Raw genomic sequence first — 20,294 nt, 5'->3', positions numbered from 1 at the left:
GGATTGGTGCCCCGACCGGGACTAGAACCCGGTGTGCCGGCGCCGCAAGGCAGAGGATTAGCCTATTGAGCCACGGCGCCGGCCAAACTACCTGGTTTTAAACAACGGTTTCCACTGTGAACACAGCGCATTTGCCAAACTGCCTCCACCTCGGTCAGCAACCTGGTGTTGTCACCAATCCTACTCTGGTGTTCCTGCTTTGTGACAGTTTCTCAACCAAAATGTAGACTTTGGCTATATCCAGTCCAGAAATAAATAGCATAAACATGCATAAAAATTAAGACCCAACAGTAAGCTATTTTTCCCTAAATTATATTCTGCTCTTGGGCTTAAGAAAGTTGGGTAATCGGTATATCATGAGGGCATCTTCAAGATTGGCTCATGACAATACTGCAAAGAGCGAAATGTACAGAGGGTAAAGCCGGTAACTGCTAATGTGTAATAGATGAATATTTTATATTAGAAATGTTTTCAAAATGGGACACTTTAAGATGGTATAAGTGGATATTCTGGTTGATGATCCTAAGTACTTAAAATTATTTTTAAAGTTATACCTAAATTTCAAATTTACCAGTCATCAGATCGAGAGCCTTCTTCAAAATGGATATTTCCCACAGTCTCCAACTCAGTTAACAAAAATGGGATCAATAAGCCGTGGCTTTTTTTCTTTTGCTTTACTTCAACACGGTAAATTGCTTCAATTCTATTGAAGGAAAAACATATACACAGCTATCAGAATCACCTAAAAATTACATTATTAAAAATTCACATTTTTTTAAACTGGTATTAAAAATACAAGGTTTCTTTTAAAAAATACAGAAAGCTTGCTTGTTAACATTTAAGTCCAGTAAAAGATACTTGGTTTTTGGCAATTAAATTTACCTCAGATTTTGTTCACCTAAGAATATGTGAAGGTTAGGAGACCATTCTGGTGCTACGACCTACGGCTCTCAGATACTCAATCAGGTAACCTTTGCTTTTCTACCTCAGTTTCCTCAGTAAATGGCATATTAACATTACTAGAAAGGCCACTTTGAGGATTATATAAAACTACGTATAAAGCTAGTGGTACATAGGCTGGCATACAGTAAGACCCAACAAATGTTACTATTGTTAGTTTCAGTGCTATTACAGGGCAAACTAACTTACCAACTTGGTGTCTTACTAAATAAAAGAATTTATAGACTTTGCCAACCCTTCCTGTTGTCTTTATATTTTTGGTTGACAACGAACCTGAACTTGCTATTACAGGATTCCAGAGCTTGGCAGGGTCCCACCTACTCAGTGAGTCTGCACCAGGAGCAGCAGCTCTCTGGTTCTTAGCTTGCACTCAGGCAGTGAGGTGACAGGAGTCCCTCAGAGGAAGCTCATTCTCCCCACCTCTACAAAAAGCCCGTAGGCTAGCTTTGCATCAACGAGGCCTGTATATACTAAGAACAGGTCTTGTGTTTCCTTCGGACTGTAATTCTTTTCACTCCCAAAGCATTCTTCCTCTCCCAAGGTTCAAACCTGAACAAGTCAATGCATTACACATACTCATCAATTTTTTTGTTCCAGAATGTGAGCCTTCCACTCAAGGCATTCAGTTTGGTCAGTATCTTCTGTTGAAGACTTGGTTCTTCTGTGATAGTTTCACAATTCTTTGATTTCTCAAGCTCATTTAACTTATTAATGGATCTATCACTGTGCACTTTGGAAGATCCCTTGAGTTCGGCTAGTTCCCGTTCCAACTGTTGAAAACAAGGTACCAGAAAGCAAAAGCAAAATAAAACAGGATAAAGGCAAACTTTGAGTTTGGATATTATTTTTGAGTGAGAGCTATCAAAAATTAGTTATTTTATTTTTCCTAATACATTTTTAAGTGACACATAACAATTGTACAGATTATGGGGTACCATGTGATGTTATGATACATGATACATTGTGTAATGTACCACAAGGCTAATCATATCTGTGTCTTCAAACATTTATCAACTCTTTGTGGTGAAAACATTCAAAATCCTTTCTTTTAATTTTCTTCTAAAAATATAATAGTATGGGGTGAGTGGATTCAATTCTCAGCTCTGGCTCCTGACGCCAGCTTCCTGCTAACACAACACTGAGAGGCAGCGGTAATGGCTCAGGTGTTCAGGTTCCTGTCACCCTTGGAGGAGACCTGGAGAGCCTTCCAGTTCCTGACGTTTTGGCTCTGTGGGTATTTGTGGAGTGAATCAGGAGACAGGAGTGCACTCACTCACTCTCTCTCTCTCCCCTTCTCAAATTAAATTATATATATATATACACACATATACATATATATATACACACACACGCATATATATATATATAGCACATTACCATTATCTGTAGTTATTCTACTGTGCAAAACACACTACAACTTCTCACTCCTATCTAACTAAAACTTCATACACCCATTGAATTACCTTTTCCAATTCCTCCTGACCCCCTACTCTCACCAGCCTCTGGTAGCCACCATCCTGCTCCCGACTTCTATGAGATCAACTTTCTCAGACCCCACATACGAGTGAGATCATGTGTACTTGGATCTCTCTGCCTGGCTATTTCACCTGGCATAATGACCTCCAGTTCCATCCACAATGTCGCAAATGACAAGATCCCATCCTTATTATGGCAGAATAGCATTTCATTGTGTATGCACCACATTTTCTTTATCTGTTCATCAGCTGTGGACACTTAGGTTATTTCAATTCCTTGATTTTACCAACAGTGCTCCAATAAACATGGGAGTTCAGATGCCTGACATACTTCATTTCCCTTGGCTACATACACAGCAGTGAAGTTGCTGGATCAAATGGTAATTCTAATAAATAATAAATGTAAGTTAACAAAGAAGAAATCTAGGTAGTTAACATAACAAGCTTCACAAGAGTATGAGAAAAATCAGTTTTCAACCTTTGGGCAAGTTCAGTCAGCCAGTTTCTTTTGAACAAGGGAGGACCGTAAATACTTCAAGCATGGAAGTCTCTCAATTGAAAATAAGAAAAGCAAAGAAATAGATTTTGAAATATCATTGATGAGCTTGTTTCTATTAAAGCTACAGTAATTAGAAAAAGTGCTTGTTTTGGTAATAAATATTTAAATTTCAAATAGTGTGATGGGGGGGGGGGCTGGCACTGTGGTATAGTGGGTAAAGCCGCTGCCTGCGGTGCCAGCATCCTTTATGAGAGCTGATTCAAGTCCCAGCTGTTCCACTTCTGATCCAGCTCTCTGCTATGGCCTGGAAAAGCAGTAGAAGATGGCCCAGGTCCTTGGGCCCCTGCACCCATGTGGGAGACCTGGAAGAAGATCCTGGCTCCTGATCAGCGCATCTCCGGCCATTGTGGCCAATTGGGGAGTAAACCAATGGATGGAAGACCTCTCCCTCTCTCTGCCTCTCCTCTCTCTGTGTAACTCTGACTTTCAAATAAATAAATAAATCTTTTTTTAAAAAAATGTGATTTTTAACATGCTGACTTTTCATTTTTCAATGTTTTTTTTCAACTACTCTGGTGTTCTGGGAAAAAATTAACCATAAAAATATAAATATAAGGTGCACATTTTTTCTTCTGCCTCAGTCCCCTACAAAACTCAAACCAACAATGGTCTTTATTTCAGATTTTGGGTTTTTTGTTCATAATGTACTTTTGCATTATTTTGGATATTAGAAAACATTTCATTAAATATTCTTTATCTTAATTACTGAGATTTGGGGCACTCCTTTAGATTTTGGGCCCACTGTGAGAGGCTGACCTGTCTTTCATCCCAGTCTTGAGTATTTCAAGATAAATTGTAATGTACAAGGAAAAGCATATAAATAGATATTAATTATTTGTACTCTCTCTCCATAATAGTTATGTGCAGCTGATTTGAAACAAATTAAACATTTATAAAATGTCTATAGTTTTTATAATCTATCGCTATTATTTTTCACACTTGCAGATTTTACTTAATACATACATTTATACATTAAAATGGCAGAAATAAAATGATTTCCATATACTGGTCTCTTATGATTTTTATTCAAATAAGTAATTTAAAGTTTGGTAATGTTTTACTTTAGAACTATCTTTATTATTATAATAACTAAAGCCTGCTCAGTCAGGAAAAAATACTACATGTATTAAAAACGTTAAATATATTTGAAAGCCTTGCTTTTTAATGGTATATACTATTCTACCTTAAGAATGGATAATTCTCTGGTTAAACATTTATGTACTTTTCAATACTTTGTTGCTATTACCAGTGCAGTGAGGAATACAAGCAGACGGGTGTGTATATAAAACAGAGCACCAGAAACAGAGTGACTGGGTTCAGGGCTGGGACTATTCTTGGGCTGTTCACGCCGCACCAAGGTCATGCTCCATCAGTGGTGTGCAACGTGCCACACCCATCTTCACCACACTGAGGTCTGTCAGGTGCTAGCTTTTGACAGTCTTACAGGTGAAAACAGCTTCTTATTTTAACATTTGGAAATTAATAATCAGATTGACTTTTCTCTCTGATGTTTATTCTCATTCTTTACTTGTTCCGTAAAACCCTAGCTTCTTATTTTCCTCACTTTCTACTTGGATATTTATTTTTATTGTGTTTTATTCACAGGCATTTTTCAGAAAAGTTTTCTTATTTTTATTTTTTAATAGGCAAAGTGAGAAACAGAAGATATTTTCCACCTGCTTTTAAACTAAGGCTATTGACCTGTTGTCCATCATATTTGTTGAAAATTCTTCCAGCTAATCATTGGTTTTTACTTTTATTAATGATGCTTTTGAGTACAAAAGCATTTTATTATGGTGACTGCAAGTAAATCAACATTCATTCCTTGTGCTTGCTAGTATTTCTTTTACTTGGCAGGCTGGAATTAGTAAAATATATTCATCTACATATTTATTCTTAAATTTTCCATGTTTTCACTTTTACATGTAATCCTTTTTCTCCCCATTGGTATTTAATCAGTAAAACATAAACTAAAGATCCAAATCCCCTACTCCCTAATAGTTTGACTGTTTTTCTAACATCATTTGTTGAATAATTCATTATTTCCTCATACTTTAAACAATACACTAAATTTTGTTTGCACAAGGTTCTGTCTTAAGACAAATAATCCTTAATGTTTCAGGGTCTGCTGTTTAAAAAGAAAATCCAATTTATTCTAAATTAAAAGTCATACATAGTGTAATACTAATGAATACCTTGATTTAAAGTTTCCACCTTATTGTATACCTTGATGGTATCAATAATGGGATATTTTGCACTTAAAACAAAAAAATGAATTTTGAGCACAGCCTGCTGGTGTCTAATAAAAATGCAGCTGAAATAAATGGAAAAGATCTCAAGCTCTCTGAATTGCATGGAAATTCATGGCTTTTCAAAAATTTCACAATCACATTATACCTTTTTTGAGTTACAGATTTCAGGGACAGAGTACAGCTTCGCTACAACCCAGAACCAAAAAATGTGGGGTCAAACCTGACTTGAAATTCAGTATTACACACACACACACACACACAAACACATGGATATCTATCTATCTAAAATTTAAAAGATTTTGCAATCTAGCCACTTTCTTAAGACATAGTCACTGAGACTTTATATTATTTAATCTTACATTTTTTTCCACAAAGCTGAATAACTTTATCCGTTCTTCTGGCAACTTTTGCAGTTTACATTTTCTATCATTTAGTTTCTCAAGATCTTCATTAAGACGCCTCTGAATAGTTTTTATGCGCATATTATAATACATTACTTTTTTCATTGCTGTGGTCTGAAAGAAAGGAACAAAACAGAAAATTAGCTAAAAGAAATTATTGGTGAATTATTAGTGAATGTTGTGCACAACAGTGTGAAAGTTTTGTGTGCTCAGGTACTAGAAATGATAGCAGTGAAGTGACAATGCCTACATAGAGTTCTATATGTATACTAGAAAATTCCAAAGATTGTGTTTTTTGTGGACAATACTTAAGTGTGAGGCAGAGTCACATTTCTTTCCAGGCTGAGAACATAAAGACTACAGATAGATTTTATAAAGTATTATCAGTTAGTTCATTAAGCAGTAATATTAAAGCAAATATGTGACACATTATTCCTGTTTGATTAACTCAGAGAAAAATAAAGAAATTAACAAGAATTAATAGCAAATATCACATTACTCTTCACTTTTTTAAAAGCATTGCTGGGGCCGGTGCTATGGTATAGCGGGTAAAGCCACAGCCTGCAGTGCCAGCATCCCATATGGGCGCCAGTTTCAGACCTGGCTGTTCCACTTCCCATCCAGCTCTCTGATATGGCCTGGGAAGGCAGTGGAAGATGGCCCAAGTCCTTGGGCCCCTGCACCCACCTGGGAGACCCAGAAGAAGCTCCTGGCTTCTGGCTTCAGATCGAAGCATCTCTGGCCATTGCGGCCAACTGAAGAGTGAACCAGTGGATAGAAGACCTCTCTCTCTCCCTCTGCCTCTCTTTCTCTGTGTAAGTCTGACTTTCAAATAAATAAATAAATCTTTAAAAAAATTTAAAAGTATTGCTAAGAAATAAGATTCAATGTGTTTTCTTTTCAAATCTAGCTTTAAGCAAACTGGTTTTAGATTGACAAAAGTGCTCAATTGTCAATCTAATTCAATTATCTTGAATTCCTTAACACTAATGGATCACCATCCAGTTGCTAATAAGTTTATTGTGATAAAATGGTTCAGATCCATCATTAAGAGATATATCAGCTAAATGGTGTTTAAGAGTTATATTAGTCAAAAAGAACTGAGACGATAAATCAAGTAAGCTATCAAAATGTGACCCAGTTTTAACTGAATATGAAATAATGGAGGCATTTCTCTCTTTTAAAAAAATGTTTTAAATTAAATAACATATTTATTTTTTATTTGAAAGGAAAAGGACAGAGAGAAGGAAAAGAAAGGGGATGGGGGAGAGAGATCTTCTGTCCTCTGGTTCAGTCCCCAAATCCCACAAGAGCTAGGGCTAGGCCAGGCCAAAGCCAGGAGCCTGGAACACATTCCAGATCCTCTACACAGGTGTCAGACCCAAGTACTTGAGTCATTACCTGTGGCCTCCCAAGGTACATAACAGCGGAAGCTGGAATCCAGCCCAGAGCTGGCACTCAGTCTCAGGTACTCTGTCTGACATGGGCTGTAGGCTTCCAAGGCAGCAGCGTAAATCATATAAATCACTTCCTCAAATCACTTGGAAGGTCTGCACAGCTTTAGATATGCATTTTCTAGAGCTGTGAGCTCTTTTTCAATATGATGTATTCAGTGCAAACCATCAGAATCCCAACAGAATACTTTGGCATAAAAGACAGAGAGTAGTACCTCCCATACTCTGGGAGCTAGGAGCCGGGAGCTGGGGGCTGCAAACGCAAGCCAGGCCTCCCACGGAAGCGAAATGGAGTCAACCAAGCCATTACCTGCTGCCTCCCAGGGAGTCCACCAGCAGGAAGCTGAAATTGGGAACTAGGCTGGGACTTAAACAGAGGCATTCCAACATGCGAAGTGTGCAACCCAAGCAGCGAATTCACTGCTGTGCCAAATGCCCACCCTGCCATTACATGTTATTTGGAATTGTTGGAGAAGACATTCGTCCCTGGCCTTCCAATCACTCCAAACATGTGCTAGCAGACAAGAATGCTAGCCCTTTGCTCTGTATTGCAAGACAGTTATGAGCATGGAAAAAAAGATAATCTTAGCCTTTTGGGAAAATTAATGAAAGAATGGAATTCGAGAATAAATCTTCAGGCTAGCAAGGAAAGCTAAATAAGATATGTGAAAAGGGGTGAGTGCTGTGGCGTAGAAGGCTAAGCCTCCGCCTGTGGTGCTGGCATCCCATAGGGGCACGGGTTCATGTCCTGGTTGCTCCTCTTCCAATCCAGCTCTCTGCTGAGGGCATGGAAAAGCAGCGGAAGATGGCCCAAGAGCTTGGGCCCTTGCATCCACATGGGAGACCCAGAAGAAGCTCCTTGCTCCTGGCTTTGGACCAGCCCAGTTCTGGCCATTGGGGCCATTTGGGGAGTGAACCAGTGAATGGAAGATCTTTCTGTCTCTCCCTTTGTCTGTATTTCTACCTTTCAAATAAGTAAATAAAATCTTTTTTTTTAAAAAAAGAGATATTTGAAAAAGACATTTCCTGTCTACATTGAGATGATGGATGGCCCACAAGAAAAAGACGAGTGGGCTTTGTGTGGGAGCATCCATGTATTTGGCACATTCTAGATACTGAAAAACTATTTGATGAACAAATAAAGCAAAGGGGACAGACACTGGGCTGAACGGAGGGTTAGAAATATAATATAGAAAGACTATTAGTAAGCATGGAGAATTCTTATGAATTCCTTGTAAAAATGACAGACCCACTGGTGGCATTTCAAAGTGACCCCCTCACCAGCAGGTTCACTGTCTGTGGCAACCCAGACTGTCTTCAAGATTTCACAGATGCCGCCATGGGAGTATGCAGAGATCCACTTACACTTCCAGGAATCCCAAGCCTGCTTTAATTAGATTAAAATTCATCTGATCTTTACTACCATTAGTCAAGGATTTTTGTAATTTTGATATATAATATTCTAAATAATAGGTGGCCACCTGCTACATGTCTTTTTTTATTTAACCTGTAATTATAAATATATATATAGGCCGGCGCCACGGCTCACTAGGCTAATCCTCCTGCAGCACTGGCACCCTGGGTTCTAGTCCCGGTTGGGGCACCGGATTCTGTCCCGGTTGCTCCTCTTCCAGGCCAGCTCTCTGCTGTGGCCCAGGAAGGCAGTGGAGGATGGCCCAAGTGCTTGGGCCCTGCACCTGCATGGGAGACCAGGAGGAAGCACCTGGCTCCTGGCTTCAGATTGGTGCAGTGCGCCGGTCGTAGCAGCCATTTGGGGGGTGAACCAATGGAAAAAGGAAGACCTTTCTCTCTGTCTCTCTCTCTCTCTCACTGTGTAACTCTGCCTGTCAAAAAAAAAAAAAAATATATATATATAGAATAGTCCGATTATGTTTCAAATTGATGATAATTTTTCAAATTTCCTTCTCTTAGTTTTGTAGATTACAATGTTTTTCTATCACTGTACTTTCCAGTGCTATCATCAAAATTGAGATTCTAGTAGTAATGTACTATTTGTGTACTTTAATGTGCAGTATCCAGCCCACTTGGCCAAAAGTAGAATCGGTAACAAAAACTGACCTGATAATCCTGCCTAGCAGGCCTCTCTGTAAACACAGCCAGGAAGAAGTGAATTAGGCCAACTTAAGGCATAGGTGCTGATGAGGGATGCACTTACATCTGCCAGGTCCTTGATCTGCTTCGCTGATACATCAAGGGTGTCAAGTCTCTGAAGGAAAGGCAAGTGAAACAACACGTGTGTGGAATAATTATACAGCAGACAGACTGGGTTGGTTTTATACTGAGGATCATTCAGACATAAATCCTTTAAGCAAGGCAGCCTGGCTAAGTTAGTAAGATCCTAAAAAATAAACAGAAATCTTCAATTAATTAATTGCGGCTGTTATTTCTAGAGGAGGCATTTGAACACTTCGGATTACCCATAATCTAATATAATGCATTCTAACTACATGCTTGAACACATTAAAATGATTTAGTTGGCTAAGATGTCTATCTCTAGTGAAAAACTGGCTAAACTCTGAGAAAGAGATCAACAATAATGAAACAGCAGACTCTACAACTCTGCATTTTAACCACTACCAGTCTATGCTTATCATGGAGTTGGTCCTCTGTATATAAAGTCAAACTAAAAATGAATCATAATGAAGAAGGAAATGGGAAAGAGAGAAGGAGGTGGGATGGGAGTTGCAGGGGGAAGGGTAGGTAAGGGGGAAAGAACCAGTGTATTCCTAAAGTTTTATCTATGAAAAAATGCATTCATTAAATAAAAAATCATATGAATGTACTCACCCAAGCAATTAGAGAAATGGCAACATATTATAAAAAAAATTATTGCTTAAACGTAAAAACAAAACACATATTCCAGCAGGTACCTTCCAGCCAGCATGTGAGCGTGTTTGTTAGGATGATATTGCCACCCCACACAGCCACGATTGCTGGCGATCTCTCCCAGGTCTCCGCAGGTCTCTGCTCCCTTCACCCCATTTCCTACATTTGCCACCTAGAATCTGTCACAAACATCATGGAATTCCTGACTTTCATTGTCTTTATCTGCTTTTCCTTTTTTTTTTTTTTTAAATCATGAATGCCCTTTGTACCTGTTCCAGTCAACTGAAAGTTTCTCCTGAGAAGCCCATTTTTGCCACAACCTATGCAGCGGGAGGAGTTACCAATGCACTTCCAGACAACGTTTTCCTGTAACATCTTTTATCCTGCTTTATGTTGTTCTTGACTTTTCCCCTGGCCCTTGCCTCTTCCTGGCTGGACACCAACATGTTATGGTTCAGTCACTCTGAACTATCTGAAATCCAGAAACACGCCAGACCTGGTTTTGTCTTAGGCTTCCCTCGTGCTGCTCCCTTTCAGTACACTGAATGTCATCCTAATTCCACCTTTACAGGTGTCAGCACCCAATGGGGAGACTTGTTTCCTCTTCAGAGGCTGAGGCAGACGCTCCTCCATTAAGCTCATAGCCCCTGGGCTTACGTTTATTGTGGAATTTATCACATTCTACTGCAAACTGCTTATACACTCAAAGCCTGTAAGCCAGGGGTTCATACGGGCTTTGACTTCAGTCTACAGACCAAGAATGGTATTTACATTTTTAATGTGTGAGAAAAAAAGAACAATATGTGATGGAGGCCATTTGCAGTGTACAGAGCCTAAAATCTTTTACAGGAAAAAGCTTGCCAAGCTCTGAGATAAACTGCTTGAAAGCAGGGATTGTGTCTGTATTCACAACACTCAAGGTACTTCCAAACTTTCATGGAAAAAACTGAATTCAAAGAAGTTTATTTTTGTGCAACTCCAATTCATGTCTTGTATGTTAGCTTAAGCCTTTTCCCCTCAAGGATGTCTTGTCCTGACCTCTCAAACAAGGCCAAGCTACCCTTTATCTGGGTCTCCCCCATGGTGGCAGGATCCCAAACACTTGGGCCATTTTCCACTGCCTTTCCCAGGCCATTAGCAGGGAGCTGGATAGGAAGTGGAGCAGCTTCGGCAGAACTGGCGTCCACAGGGGATGTTGGCATTTCAGGTGGAGGCTTAACCCACTGTGCTACAATGCCAACCCCTGCTCTACCAATTTAAACAACTACCAACATCATTTAAATGACCACCTCACCCTAGTGTTGCCAGCATAGAGTACTATGTTTATAAAAATGTTGATTATTGGGGCTGGCGCTATGGTGCAGCAGATTAAAGGCCTGACTTGAAGCACTGGCATGCTATATGGGCACCTGTGTCTACCTCTCTCTGTAACTCTTTCAAATAAATAAAATAAATCTTTAAAAAATACTGATTATTTAAGATCAGTTAAAGGTTGTATCATGCTTTAATTAGCATTTGATTCTGAGATTGAAAATTATTTTATGAATTTACTAGTCATGTGTTCAGTTCTACAAATTATCTATCCATTTATCCTTTATTTGACTAGGTATCTTAAGTTATTTGTTTCTAATGGATTTAAAAGAGCTCTTTTAACAGTAAGAATAGTAATCCTTAGCCTACTGTATGATGTACTTCAGAAAGTTTGGGTGGGGGTAGCGTTTGACCAAGTGGTTGGGATATTGCATTCCTTACCAGAATGCCTGGGTTTGAGTTCCGGCTTAATGCTGCCTTAGCTCCCTGCTAACATGCACCCTAGGAGGCAGCAGGTAGTGGTTCAAGTAACTGGGTCCTTGTCACCCAGTTCATATTGAGCTCTTGGCCATTGGCTTCAGCCTGGCCCAGCCTTGGCCACTGTGTACATTTGAGAAGTAAACCAGTGAATGGGAATTTCTCTGTGTCTGCTGTCTCTCCGTATTTACAATTAATTCTCTTAAAATTCATGGGAAATAGATCAAAAGACAAGTTTATTCTTTGTAAAAAATTTTTTTGATTTTACATGAAATTCACTTGTAGTTTTTCCACAATGTACATTTTGAGTTAACTTTTTGTAGATTCCTCATATACATGGATTTCAAAGAATTTGCACCAAAGTAAACTTTTTTTAATTCAATTTTCTACACACTTTTTGAAAGAGCCTCATAGTCTCTGCAAGTACGGTTTTCCAGGTGTTTTGTTGCCTTTAAACTGTATGATGTGTTTCACAGATCAAAGGTTAACATTTTCTTGTGTTTAGACATGAGGAATTGGTGTATCTTAAGCTGGCTTAAGTAGGGGGAGAATGACAAACACACACATACACACACATGCTCACAGGCACACACACCCTGCTATCTTTCCATCTCACTGGCTGCCCCTGAGCCAACTGCTACCACTCTTTCAGTGTCTCTAGTTTCAATCACAGCTTATTTTCCAAGTGTTTCATCTGAACCCTTACCTGATGGTCTCAGAGTTGGGAGTCAGTCTGCCAAGACCCTAAGTGCCTCCCTCCCACCACTTTTCAGTATGCCAAGAATGAAAGGCATGGCTGCACCTCACCCATTTCCTAGCCCTGGATATACAGGGAGCAACTTTGTGGGGTAAGTGATTCCCTACCCTCTGTCCCTCTATAGAAAGGAGGCTTGCTTTAGATTTCCCAAGTTCAGTGCTCCTTAGCTGTGATGTGATACAAACCCCTGGTACCCATTCAGGCCATCACTCACCCCGTAGGACACAGGCATAAGGGAAACTGAATAAACATCATGCTCATGTTGCTTTCCGAGGCATGAGTCATAAAATCCTCCTCTGACCCAGGAGACTTGTTTCTTCTGCCAGCACCCATGGCATTATAACAGGTTAGCTTGTTCACTAAGCACCTGCCTCTCGTCTCTCAATATTCAGTAAAGAGTCCAGTAAGAGCCTATAGTTGATCCAGGAAGGAGACTTGCTTGTCCAGGTGCTTGCCAGTTCAGCTCATCAAACATACTGCCAACCACATAAGAGATTAACAGATAAGTCTCATAACTCTGACCCTTGAGACATGGCCTAGCATTAGCCCATTGCCTTACGTGACAAAACAGAGCGGATATTCCAGTCCTCTTCGTCCCTGACCTCTCCATCTAATCTGACTATGTACTATCTGGCTGAAAGTTCTCTGACCCTCCAGTGCAGCGTTGGGGAATCTTTTTTTTCACCAAGGACCACTTGGACATTCATAATATCACTTGTGGGCCATACAAAAATTATCAACTTAAAAATCAGCCTGCTACAGATTTATTGAATTTCAAATCCCACCTGAAGTTGCCTTTGTAGTGTAGGGCCAGACCAAATGAGTTCGTGGGACTTATCTGGCCCACAGGCCGGATGTTCCCCAACCCTGCTTTAGTGGAATTAGGATTCAACTTCTTTTAGAGCTCTTTATCCATCTTCTGCTGACTTAAGTTTCTACTAGTCCTCTTTATAAATATAAGCATTTATCCAAGAACACACATTCATTCAATCGCTCCAACTGTTCACCAAATCTTCACTGGACAGGCCCACTAGTATGCTAACCTCAACATATCCAGGAACAAATATATTCTTTTCCTTCTCAAAGTAGTGACTTTTTCTGCTTTATGTATTTCTTGAGTTCGCTAGGAACTGGAATTACATATTCATTCTGCTGCTCTCGTTCTTCACATTCTGCTGGCCGCCAAATCCTACAAATTCTATAATCGTAATGACTTTCTTCCTCTTTCTTTGCTGTCAACACCTTCACTCAGATTCTCACAAGCTCTCATTTAGATTATTCCTGTCATCTCTCAATTGAGTTTCCTGCTTCCAGCTGTTCCAAGCTAATAAACACTAGATCAAGATTATAATCCCCAAGGATCATCTATGATCATACCACTTCTTATCAGAACAGTACATAGTCAAAGTCCAATTGATCTTTCTAATCTTAACTTCCAATCTCATGTAGCTCATCCTCCCAGTCAAATGACAATCCTGTTACTTTAACACATGCCTTGATTTCTTCCTTCCGTACTTCTGTGCATACTGTTCTCTCTCCCTTAGAATGCCCAGCTCCAGTGCGTAGATCTTCCTATGTGCCTGTTAACTGCTGGAGTGGATGGTCAGCCTAGAGATTGGAACACCTGCATCCCATGTTGGTGTACCTAGGTTTAGGATACCTTCCTCTGGTTTCTGACTTCAGCTGGCTCAAGTCACTGGGTTCCTGCCACCCAGAGGGGATCAGGATTGAGTTTCTGGTTCCTGGCCCCTGCCACTATGGGCATTAGGAAAGTAAGCCAATGGATGATGGGAGTCTTTTCTCTGTGTCTGTTTCTCAATAAATAAAAATGTTAAAGTAGAATAAATAAAATTCTGTTGACACTTCAAAGCTTATATCAACTATTTCCCCTCCACTTCGATTAATAAACTACAAATTTATATGTATTTCTTTTTCAGGTATTTGTTATGTCTTATCCTACAGCTTCTTGGTGTCTTAGATTTTCCTCTAAGTAAAAGAAGTTTGATAATGGTCAATTCAAAATTATTCCTATAGATTTTCTCCATGTTTCTTCAACATTTTTCTGAAGGATGTGTTTGAATATGTACCTTCGATCTCACATTGTCAGAACTATGAATGCCGCATGTTTTAACCCACGTTACATGCAATAAACATCAAGTCCTTTTATTTGGCTGTTTCTTTTCCATTCATGCTTTTGACAAATGCTTACTGGGATTTACTGTATGTCTAACGCTGTTTGAAGCACTGCGGATATGGCAGTGAACAAGATGGGCAAAACTCCTGTACACAAGGAGCTTGTGTGCTAGTGAAGGATGTGCCAAGAAGAAAAGCATCAGACAGCAACAGCATGAGAGGGAGTGCTGCAGGTTGGGGAGGGCTCTTGCCATTTTACCTAAATTGGCAGGAAAGGTGTCACTAGGAATGTCACATTTGAACAAAGATTCGAAAGAAATGAGAGAACGAGCTATGCTGGCATGTGGGGGAAGAATGTTCCACCAAGAACAAAGACCCCAAGGTGAGAATGTCTGGGTATATTCAGGGAATAGTGAGGAGACCAGTGCATCTGGAATAGAAAAAATCAATAGGAGAGTGACAGAAGCTGTGGTCAGAGAGACAGTGTCTAGGGAGAAGGAAGACTAGATTACCCAGTTTTTCAGGCCATCATAAGAGCAGGCTTTCAGTCTCAAAGATGAGAAGCCAAAGGCGGGTTTTGAGCAGAAAAATGATGACATGATGTATTTTTAAAAGGCTCCGTCAGGCTGCTGGATAGACAACAGACTGAGAATAGCCAAAGGATAAATGCAGGGAGAATTTTCTGGTTCAGCACTACAGCGAGAGATGACACTGTCTTGAAGCAGGTTGGAAGTGACTGGGGTACTAAGAAAAGGTCAGACTCCAGTATATTAGGAAGGTGGAGTCAACAGAATGTGTTGACAGACTGGATTTGAAACTGAAGGAATCGTACTAAAAATGACTTTAAGGATTCTGGCTTAAGTTACTGGAAAAAGAAAATGCCATTGAGAGAGGTGATAAGGGCAGAAAGGAGGTTTGGTGAGGGGGAATCAGTTTGAGTTAAAACAGATGTCTATAATTCTAAGGAGTTGTCAGGGAAAATAGAGTTACCAATTTAACCAGTAGATAGAAGCTATTTAAAGTCATAAGGACATCATAAGGTTATTTAGAGAATGAATGCAGACAGAAATTAGAAAAGATCCCAGAATCAACCAGGGCAGTCCATTGCTTAGGTGCTAGGAGAGGATAAAAAGGCAGACATCTGGGAGATGTAGCCAGGAAGACTGAAGGGAAATGAAGAGAAAATAGCATCCTATGAGCCAAGTAAATAGTTATTTGTTTGGTGTTAAGAGCGTCATGTCATTAAGGACAATTTAGTCAGTGCACTTTCCCATTTCCTAGAGTCTCAAGTACCCCAAAATAATTAAATTAGTCCTTATAAGAAGCTATTAGTCACTTTTTAAATAATATGATTCAAAATTCAGGTTAATAAATAAAAATGAATTATTCCACTTAAACATACCTTGAAATAACATATTTGGTTGCCAGAGAGGTTTAATCTTTCCAGGTGGTCATTGGGGTCAAGACATTTGCCTTAATTAAAAAAAAAAAAGATGAAAGAAAAATTAAAATTAAATTTTTTATTCACATCCTGTTATTCTTCACATACAAATAAGACTAGTAGGAGATTGTTTAAATGGGTAATATTGTTACATCTGATAACCAGAATCTTAGAAATGCTATGGAAAGACATCATATAAAAGTTTAAAAGAAAGATAAGCATTTTTATACTGATGGGAAATTACTGTAGCATTATCTCAGATTGCAAAAGAAACTTTACATACCTATTCTGCTTATTAGATTCCCGGCAAGGTTAAGATCATTTAAATTCTTCAAAGTTTGTAAGCCCTAAAAATTTGGACAACAAATAACTGAGAAAAATATCACTGAAATCCATACTTATAAATTGTATCTGATCAATGTGGTTAGTTCTCAGGTGCTCTGAGCACTGGGCGTGTTTACTGTGTAAGCACAGAGGGATAGAGGTGTCTCAACCAAGCCGTCTTTGTTTCTCTACACTAGAACCCAGGGAGATTTACTGGAGGAGGGAGCAAGGAGAGGAGTAGAGAGGAGAGAGAAAGGAAAAAAACCTCAGAGAATGTATTTAAAATGTTATGCAAGTTACATAACTCCTCTAAACTTTGTATTTCATCTTCAAAGAAGAAATGACAATACTGTGTCTCTTGGGTTTGTGAAGAGAAGAGTAAAGCAAATTATTGTATATGAAGCCATCTATACATTAATAAACACTTGTTATTGTAACAATAATTATACTGGTAAACAATATTTTGGCCCTTAACCATACAAGATACTGGACACTATGATCTAAATGCCACAGTAGTAACTTGCTTCCTACACAAATCACTGAAATTATCTTACTTCAATATTTTTAATTGTATTGTGGTTCAGCCAAAGAACTTCCAATCTGATTAATTTTTCTAAATTTTCTATTTTGGAAATTTTATTATAATATAAATACAATTTTTCCAATTTGCTACATTTTTGAAGACCTCCAATTTTCTGTAAAAAAAAAGATTGAATAATGTTAGTTTATGTTTTACCTTTAATCCTTCTAATTAAGTCAATTTAAGTACATTTGCTTTTGATTATCATATGTTACTACAAAATCAACATCCAAAAAAATTGAGCTAAAATGTTGAAAAGAAAATAAAAATATAATCTTGCCACATAAAAAAAAAACTATTTTCAATTTTGTGTGCTTCCTTTAACTACCTCTATACATATTTTTATATGGTTGCAATCACAATGTGAATTTTTTTACTGAGATCAATCTAAAATTTTTTTGTTGTTGTTGACAGGCAAAGTAGACAGTGAGAGAGAGAGACAGAGAGACAGGTCTTCCTTTTTCCACTGGTTCACCCCCCAATGGCCGCTGCGGCTGGCGCACCACGCTGATCCGAAGCCAGGAGCCAAGTGCCTCTCCTGGTCTCCCATGCAGGTGCAGGGCCCAAGCATTTGGGCCATCCTCCACTGCCTTCACGGGCCACAGCAGAGAGCTGGACTGGAAGAGGAGCAATGGGGACAGAATTCAGCGCCCCAACTGGGGCTAGAACCTGAGGTGCCGGCGCCGCAGGCAGAGGATTAGCCTATTGAGCCGCAGCACCGGCCCTCAATCTAAAATGTTTTAATCGTCTTTATTGTTATAGCATCTGATAATTTAAAAATATTTTCTTATGTTTACAATAATTTTCTTTAAAAATACCCTATGTGACATATTTGTGGTTAGTATTAAAAATAATACTGTAACAAGTAGCTACATACATATAAGCTGTTTTCTACTGTTGAATTAATTCTATAGGATAAAATCTTAGAATAGGATTTTTGAGTCAAAATGCATAAATATTTCTGTGGCTCTTGATTTATTTTACAGTATTGCTTTTTTTAAAAGATTTATTTATTTACTTGAGAGCCAGAGTTACACACAGAGAGAAAGAGAGGCACAGAGAAAGGGAGGGAGAGACAGAGAGGTCTTCCAGCTGCTTGTTCACTCCTCAGTTTGCCGCAATGACCAGAGCTGCACCAATCCGAAGCCAGGAGCCAGGAGCTTCTTTCAGGTCTCCCACATGGGTGCAGAGGCCCAAGGACGTGGGCGATCTGCTGCTACTTTCCCAGGCCATAGCAGGGAGCTGGATCGGAAGTAGAGCGGCTGGGACTTGAACTGGTGCCCATATGGGATGCTGGCACTGCAGGTGGCAGCTTTACCTGCTATGCCACAGCACCAGCCCCACAATATCGCTTTTCAAAATAGATGTTATAACTTAAATACAACTAGTATCTAAGTGAAGCAGTTTTTCTGCTAACCAAACTATGATTTGATAAGTAAAAAGTAGACCATGTGTGTATTTTGATTCCTTTGGTACATTTTTCCTTTTTACAAATCAACTTTTATTTTTTACCCATTTGTCTATTTTGACCCATGCATATATTTCAATGAATTTCTTTTCCAAACCCCAAAATTCAGGGAAAAAAATTCTCCATGTAAGGTTGTATGTTTACACTTACCTCTATGTAGCACTCAGCAATCCAAAGTTCTTTAAGATGAAAACAAGTCTCTAATCCTGAGATTTCTTTTATATCTTGGGCAACAATTGTAAGACTTGTTAAATCAGGAAATAATGATAATCCAACTATACGGGGATACCCTGAGAAAAACATCTCCAGTTTTGAAGTATCTGATCCTTCTTTTCCAACCATCTCATAAGATAAACCATTGCACAAACACTGTTTTAAAAGAAATAAATTGGGTTACCCATTTTACATAATGAAAACTGACTTCTGTCAAAAGACAAAATAAAGTATCAATTGCATTGTTGCCATGGTGAACTCCCACAAGAGAGAAATTTGTACCAGATATATGATTTTTCTCTGACTCTAAAAGTTACGAGGTAGAAGAAATCACTAGATTACCCTCCCAGCTCCATAAAGGAAAATAAAAATATTCCACTCAATATCCTTGCAAATGTTGTTGAAAAGAAAATTTGGTTTTGACTCACCAGCTCTTTAATTATTTCTTCTTGGTTTAGGCTTTCACTTTCAATCATCTTCCATTAAAAATGATGGTCATAATAATACGTCTGTTAAGGCAAATGAAAAATTGAAAGAAATAGTAGAGTCACAGCGTTCCAGGTGGAAAGGGACCTTGAAGTTACTGAGGTTGAACGACTAACTGATGGCTCCAAATCTTCATGGCATATTTTCAAGTGTCTGTCTGCACCCCAGGACATTTTATTCCATTTTGCACCAAAATATATATCTTCTTAAAAGTTATTTATTTATTTATTTATTTATGAGAGGGAGAGGAATACAGAAAGCAGACAGAAACAAAAACAGATATCTACAAAGAGAGCTCCCACCTACTGTTCACTTCCAAAATGCCTGCAGTGGCCATGGCTGGACTGAGTGAAGCCAGGAGTTAGGACAGAAATGCAATCCAGGTCTCCTATATGGGTGGTTGCACCTGAGCCATCACCACCTTTCCCACCCAATGTCTGCACTGACAGGAAGCTGGAGTCAGGAGATGGAGCTGGGACTGGAACCCAGGAACTCTGACTGGGATGCATGTGTCCTAACCAGAAGCCTAAGAGCTGGGCCAAACACTCACCCCTCAACTTATCTTTTAGTTCAATTTTCCCACTAACTTGTTGAAGGACACTTCTGCTATCTAAAAAACATAGAAGCTCTTTTTTAAAAAGAAGATTTACTTATCTATTTATTTGAAAGGCAGAGTAACAGAGACAGAGGGTCCACTGAATGCTTCATTCTCCGAATGGCTGCAAAAGCCAGGTCTGGACCAAGCCAAAGCAGGAAGTCAGGAACTCCATCCAGGTCTCCCACATGGGTACTGGGGCCCAAGCACTAGGGCCATCTTCTGCTGCTTTCCCAGGTGCATTAGCAAGAAGCTGAAGCAGAAGCAGAGTAGCCAGCACTCAAATCTGATATGGAATGCCAGTGTCACAGGAGGAGCTTAACACACTGCAAAACAACCCCAGCTGTTTTTAACACAATGACATAATAAAGAAAGATGCAGGAAAACACTCCCTACAGAAAATGTATGTACATGTATGTATGTATATGTATATGCATGTATATGATTATGTAAGGAGAAAATATGAAAATATAACTATAACTAAGTTGTTCATAAAAATTACTGTGGATGCAGAAGAAAGCTGATATAGTTAAAATAGAAATGAAAAGTTGGATGAGGACA

The 20,294-nt window shown here is 39.1% G+C and overlaps 1 protein-coding gene across 1 annotated transcript in view; it reads right to left on the bottom strand.

Annotated features, from left to right (window-relative positions):
• Window positions 1-19,134, bottom strand: part of LRRC9 (leucine rich repeat containing 9) — a 105,828-nt gene extending 86,694 nt beyond the window's left edge. The window contains exons 1-9 of the mRNA XM_062181554.1: window positions 19,081-19,134; window positions 18,590-18,808; window positions 16,946-17,086; window positions 16,351-16,414; window positions 16,029-16,099; window positions 9,278-9,460; window positions 5,606-5,761; window positions 1,537-1,730; window positions 572-703 (exon numbers count right to left, since the gene is read on the bottom strand). Of these exons, the coding sequence (XP_062037538.1) occupies window positions 572-703; window positions 1,537-1,730; window positions 5,606-5,761; window positions 9,278-9,460; window positions 16,029-16,099; window positions 16,351-16,414; window positions 16,946-17,086; window positions 18,590-18,808; window positions 19,081-19,128 (1,208 nt within the window). The 5' untranslated portion in view covers window positions 19,129-19,134. The remainder of the gene's footprint in view (window positions 1-571; window positions 704-1,536; window positions 1,731-5,605; window positions 5,762-9,277; window positions 9,461-16,028; window positions 16,100-16,350; window positions 16,415-16,945; window positions 17,087-18,589; window positions 18,809-19,080) is intronic.
• Between the last annotated feature and the right edge of the window lie 1,160 nt (window positions 19,135-20,294).

This window comes from Lepus europaeus, chromosome 22, assembly GCF_033115175.1.
Source record: "Lepus europaeus isolate LE1 chromosome 22, mLepTim1.pri, whole genome shotgun sequence".
Taxonomy (NCBI): Eukaryota; Metazoa; Chordata; class Mammalia; order Lagomorpha; family Leporidae; genus Lepus; species Lepus europaeus.
The sequence above is the reverse complement of the archived record's forward strand: the minus strand, read 5'-3'. Positions and strand labels throughout refer to the sequence as shown.